Below are 6092 nucleotides of genomic sequence, written 5' to 3'. Positions count from 1 at the left end.
GCAGCTTCTTCTGATCAAACTTTTCCTCCCAGCGCAGATTTTCAGAGTCAGACCTCCGCCCCGAACACGGACCGACAGAGGAGGAGCCAGCTCCCTCTCCCCGCCGTCTCACAGTGTCTCTCCACCTCTCTCTCTGTTTAAAACCAGCTGCAGCTCTGGATCTGCGTGTAGTCCCCAGACCGACCGACAAGAGCAGGTGACCGAGTCAGTCACTTCGAGAAAGTCTCCTGGAAATAACGTGTCCCACAGCCGGTAGGGCCCAAAGCATGTGGACAGCCCAGCCCCCGCCAAAAGCCTCAGGGCAGGTTCCCATGGGACTGTTACAGCAGCATCAGGCAGAAAATGCAAACCGGCCAGCTCCGTGTCCACCTTGATTCTCTGATGTCCCACAACTACTACAGAGACGTGTCCGGCACGGGACCACACACAGGACAAGAGGAGGGAAGGTCCCATAACGACTCACATAGTCACATCACTGAGGCGCCAGCAGGATTGAGCTCTGACCCCTTAAAGCTAGGCCTCAAAGTCGTCCAGGTAGGTCTTCCTACACGTGTACACGAGCATCCAGCCAACAGAAGTCTCACAACAGTCTCTCCAAAGTAGTCGGGGTGTTTTTCTAGGCCAACGAGGCTCATCACAGTCTAAAGTACAAAGTTGAGTCTAGAATGTCTTTCAGCGTCTTAACAAGTAAAAAGTTTTTAAAAAGTCACTTTAGTCTGAAAAATGTCTACAAAATTCATGAAAATGGGTAAAAAGTCTTTAAAAAAAATCCAATGTGCATCAGACACGTTAAGTTTAGCAGAGTTACTGGACAACAGCAAAACATTTTACTCCTGCGACCGTGAGGATAGAAAGTGTCGTTAAAAACATCTCGGTAACGGAAACCTTTTAAAACCTTTCTCTGGTGGAAAAATGAGATGTTGTTGAGCCAAAGTTCAAAAATGGTCAAAGTCTCAAAAAGGTCAAAGAAAGTTCTTTACAAAGTTTGAAAAAGTCTCCATGATAATAAAGCGTAAAACGTGTTCACATAAACAGCCTTGGTGAATCTCTCTGATGTGAATCCGCATCAGTCTTCATCCGGTCCTGAACAGGTTTTACAGGATGAAAAATATAAAAATCATCAGTAACAGTCAGGATGATGAAGAGTCAGTGTGCGGAGGGATGTGAGAGGATGAACCCAGAGCTTTCCTCTTTCTTACGTGATGATCAATCACTGATCCATAAAGGTAATTGATTTAAAACACACTCCAGTCTGAGTCTCTTTCAAATTCATATTGGCTTTATTGACTTGACCATGATTAAATACAATATCACCACAACATGTTTTACAGGGTTTACAAGGGAAGAGCAGTAAAAAATGGCAACGAATGATTTGCACATCGTAACTTTATCGACGTAAAATAATGAAATAAGGTTAAAAAAAAGTTAAATATTGTAAAAAGTTTAAAAAAAAAAAGTCATTTCAAGCTTCTTTAGTCTGAAAAAAAAGAGTCTCTCTCTGAAAACTAAAGGAAGTTTCTAAAATTCAAAGTCTAGTTTCTCTGGTGGTCTACAGGACACAGCAGATCCTGCTGAGTCTGGAGGAGTCAGATCTCAACTGGTATCCTCCTTACCTGGATCCTGCCGCTGCACCTGGTCTGAATTAGCCACCTGTAGGTCGTGGGTTGTAGGGGCCCTGAGAAGTGTATGAAGGCTCAGTAGGGTGCGGGAAAGTCTGGAGGGTTTGAGCCTCATAAGGACAGCAGGGGGAGACAGAGGGGTGACGGACGTCTGTTTTCCTTTTTTAACCATGAGGAGGTTGGAGTTCTTCTGCAGCTCCACAGTTGGTCCAGTTTCAGTGATGTAAGAGTCGAGAAACTCAAGTTTCCAATCCAGACCTTTCTGAGCTGCTGGTGGTCTGGATATGTAGGCAGAGTCTGAACTGCTGGTCATCTGTCCCTTTTCTTTGGACGTTTTGGGGCAGCAGAGAGGGTTTGAGTTCAGACCCAGGTGTGTTTCAGGCGTTGGTTGTTTGTGCAAACATCAGACGGTTTGCTCCCTGAATAATTCAGAGTCAGCTGATATCACACTGCTCCCTCACCTGGACCAAGGCTCCACCCCCTCACACCTTTCCACACTCACACATTCACAAACACCCACAGCACACACACTTCACTTACATATCACACTTTACACCTCAGCCAGACCCTGAACAGACCATCATCAACATTTCTGAAACTACACCAGACGTTTGCAGACTCTGGCCTGAATATTGACTGACACACTCTCGGCAGACTTTCAGTAGACCCTCTGAAGACTTTCGATGGACCCTCTGAAGACTTTCAGGAGACCCTCTGAAGACTTTCAGCAGACCATCTGAAGACTTAGGTAGACTCTCCGCAGACTCTGGATGGCGAGCACAGCAGCTGAGCTGGCCAGGAAGAAGGCCCGGGAAGTGGACGGTGCCGGCAGCCAGGCCAACGCCGTCCCCTTCAACCAGCAGAACTTTGAGCAGCTGCGGAGGGAGTGTCTGCAGACTGGCTCACTGTTCTGCGACCCAACCTTCCCTGCAAACTGGGACTCTCTGGGATACAACCAGCTGGGACGCTACTCATCCAAAACCATTGGAGTGGAGTGGAAACGACCCACGGTGAGCTGAGACACCGACTGTGTGTGATTATTTCCATTATTGATTAATATGTCTATCGTTTTCTGATAGTTCATCCTGTAAAATGTCAGAGTGAAAACGTTCATACCAGTTTCTCAGAGTCCAAGGAGCCGTCTTCAGATGTCTGGTTTTGTACAACCAACATTCTGACCTTCAGTTGACTGTGACATAAAACAGAGAAAAGCAAAAAATCTGACACACTAGAGAAACAAGAGAGAATGAGAGACTATCTTGTTTCTAACAAGTCAGAGAAAGAATTGATGAGTGTTGTCAGTTGGTTTCTCAGTCAATAGATGAATCAGTTGAGCACCAGTCGAGTGCCCTTAGTCTCTGGCGAAGTGTGTTTGAATCAAGTCAAAAAAAAAAACAGCAGCAGTGATTTTTAGTTTTGATTTGTTTGTTTTTTGAACAGTGACGCTGCTCTTCTTGCTTTCATCTCAGCAGCCATAGCAGTAATACTTTGTACTTTATCATGATGATAGTTTATCATATAATTTAAGTAGCACATTTCATACAAAATGCTGCAACACAAAACATGAAAAATCAACATAAAAATACAGATGCATTAAACAGGAACGTCGTCAGTGTCGGAGCTGATGGGAAAAGCACCAACAAAGCAAAGAACCAGCATCAATTACAAACTGTACAAACAGGAACCAAACTGTTCCCCATCTTTTCTTCACAGAGTTTTGTCGTCAAAACATTCATCGTTAGCCTTTTCATTGTGTTTTTGTGAAGGCCAGTTTAGGTTTTTGGGTTTATCGGAGATGTTTGATGAAAACAGCCTCTGAACAAGACCTGTTCGAAACCAAAACTAGAAGCTAAAAGAGACTAAAATGCCATAGAGCTGAAAAGACGGTGAGAATCAACTGTGGGATAATAACCACCAGAGACTCTGTAACATTACACAGAGAAAACTGACTCAGGGGTAAAATAAAGGGATATAATAAAGGAGCATTTCACACTGAAAAAAAATCAAAATTCTTTGGTTTAAAGCTACAAACAGTTTGTTTCTTCAGATTTACATTGAAACCAGAGTTCACAACAGAGAGGTGGCTAACAGAGTGTGTGTGTGTGTGTGTGTGTGTGTGTGTGTGTGTGTGTGTGTGTGTGTGTGTGTGTGTGTGTGTGTGTGTGTGTGTGTGTGTGTGTGTGTGGTCTCCATGGTAACCTGGTTCAGGTCTCTGCGGTCGGACTCAGATCAGAGATCGATCCTGTTTGTTTTCATTACAGCCACAATCTGAACAAGCAACATCCTGATGATGACAAAATGATTTAATCACAAGGTCCATTTAGTAGCTGTTCTGGAGATTTCAACTGTATCACATGATCTTCCTCAGCAGCTACATTTTGCTTAGTAATCATTTGAATTAAATCTTTAAATCCTAAAAGTGCTCAGAGCAATGGAAATTTAAATGCCTACAATCCAGGACCCATCAGCTGAGGAAGATGGTGTGATATGCTCGAAAAGTCCAGAACAGCTATTAAATGGACCTTGTGCTAACATAATTTAGTCAACTGCTCTTACAGAGGTCAAAGATGAACCTTGGATTCTACGTTTCACTTCAGAGTAACACCTGTTTCGGACAGTGTTGTCAGCAAAACCTACTCCAAAAGTCGTTCAGCTGCATGTTTGTGACTTCATAATGTAATGTATTATATATATATATATATATACGTGATTTATAACGATGAAAGTAAAAAGAAAACTGAAGTCAAGCTAAACTTAACTGATTCTGTCTTTATCATTAACTGTTATTATGTTTCAAGCTGCTATCACAATATCAGTGTGTATGTAAATCTTTTTAAGCTGCGTTTTGTACAGACTGTCATTAATGGAGACGATCCAGACGCTGTAACAAACTCACTCTGTTAAACACGAGACAGCGTTCACCGAAAAACACGCTCGACACTTTTCTGCCCAACAAGTCTCTAGATTTGTCGCTGGTTAAAAAACTCTCCTCAGGGGTCTGAAAAGTCTTGGTAGTCTTGGTATGTTTAATGTTTCCTGAGTGAAAAGAGAAATATCTGACACAGTTCATGTTAATTTGTTAAACAATTATGTTTCCTTCGTCTACAGACAAAATTGCATCATCTGCAAACATGTTCATTTAGTACTTAAAGGAACAGTTCGGCACTTTGGGAATTTCTCTTATTTTCTTTCTTTATGACATTCAGATGTTTAGATGGATATTAATCTCATATCAGTAAGTTCAGTACAGAGCAGCAGTCAGGATGTGGCTGTTTAGCTTAGCATAAACTCTGGAAACAACTAGTGTGGCTCTGTCTAAAGGTAACAAACCCCCTACCAGCTCCTCTGAAGCTCACAGATTAACACGTTAGATCTTATTTGTTTAATCTTTACTTTATGGTTTTAGGAGGTGTTACTTTTTAGAACTATTTCTTGACAAACAACAGTGTATCCATCCGCCCAGTTCCCCTGTGCAGTGACGCTGGCTATACCTGCCTCTTACCAGTTTAAAGATATCAATGGTACAATCAAAACACTTCCTGTTAATAAAATAAGAGTCTGACTCAGTTTGAGTTAAACGTTAACCAGACGACTATGGACACACATCAGTGCTGCTGTTACACCTGGACAGGTGACAGGTGTTGGATATGTCGTTCACGACACCTTCCCGGTAGTTTGTAATGAAAACTGTATAAAATGTAAACGCAGATGATGAAACTTGAATAAACGGAAGTTGTTCCTACCAGTCATTGTTTTATATTGATGATGATGATGATGATGGTGATGACAGTCGTTAATCACCTGCTGTCTCGTCCAATCAGGAGCTGTGGTCTGATCCTCAGTTCATTGTTGACGGAGCAAAAAGAACAGACATCTGTCAGGGAGTTCTGGGTGAGAACACACACACACACACACACACACACACACACACGTGTCAGTACAGATGTGATCATGTGACCTGCTTTCTGTCTGTCAGGTGACTGCTGGCTGCTGGCTGCCGTGGCCTCTCTGACTCTGGACCCTCAGATTCTGAGCAGAGTGGTTCCTCCTGGTCAGAGCTTCACCTCTCAGTACGCCGGCATCTTCCACTTCCAGGTCACTTCCACAAAATAACTGAAAAACATCAGAGTCCAATTCTTAACTCAAGGTCCACTTACTAGATTTCTTCCAGGCTTTCAGCTACATGTTGTGGCCTACATCAGCGGATGATGTTTCCCTCAATGGCAACTGAGCAAACTCCATCCACTGATGAAGGCCATGAGATGTATGAAAGCCCCACAACAAATCAATGAAAAGAACTTTTCACATTAAAACAAAAATGATAAACAATCATTATTCTGAAATGTCTTGATTGTTGAAGTTAAATGATCAATACCTGATCCTGTTAACCCCCTTACTGCCGTCATAAAAAAAATAGTGTCTGAGAATCAGGGAATGTGTTGAGCAAACAGCAGCACTGAGCGATAAACGGTA

The 6092-nt window shown here is 42.7% G+C and overlaps 1 protein-coding gene across 4 annotated transcripts in view; it reads left to right on the top strand.

The window, feature by feature from the left end:
* Positions 1–169: 169 nt before the first annotated feature.
* Positions 170–6092, top strand: part of capn8 (calpain 8) — a 21724-nt gene continuing 15801 nt past the window's right edge. For 2 of the 4 annotated variants that reach the window (XM_040146573.1, XM_040146570.1), the window contains exons 1-3: positions 562–2629; positions 5441–5510; positions 5596–5714. In XM_040146573.1, the coding sequence (XP_040002507.1) occupies positions 2390–2629; positions 5441–5510; positions 5596–5714 (429 nt within the window). In that variant the 5' untranslated portion in view covers positions 562–2389. Of the gene's footprint in view, positions 535–561; positions 2630–5440; positions 5511–5595; positions 5715–6092 lie in introns of those variants that run through there. The other 2 variants (XM_040146572.1, XM_040146574.1) reach the window with 2 other exon arrangements.

The sequence above is a fragment of the Xiphias gladius genome, chromosome 15, assembly GCF_016859285.1.
Source record: "Xiphias gladius isolate SHS-SW01 ecotype Sanya breed wild chromosome 15, ASM1685928v1, whole genome shotgun sequence".
Taxonomy (NCBI): Eukaryota; Metazoa; Chordata; class Actinopteri; order Istiophoriformes; family Xiphiidae; genus Xiphias; species Xiphias gladius.
This window is presented reverse-complemented; position numbering and strand designations above follow the sequence as displayed.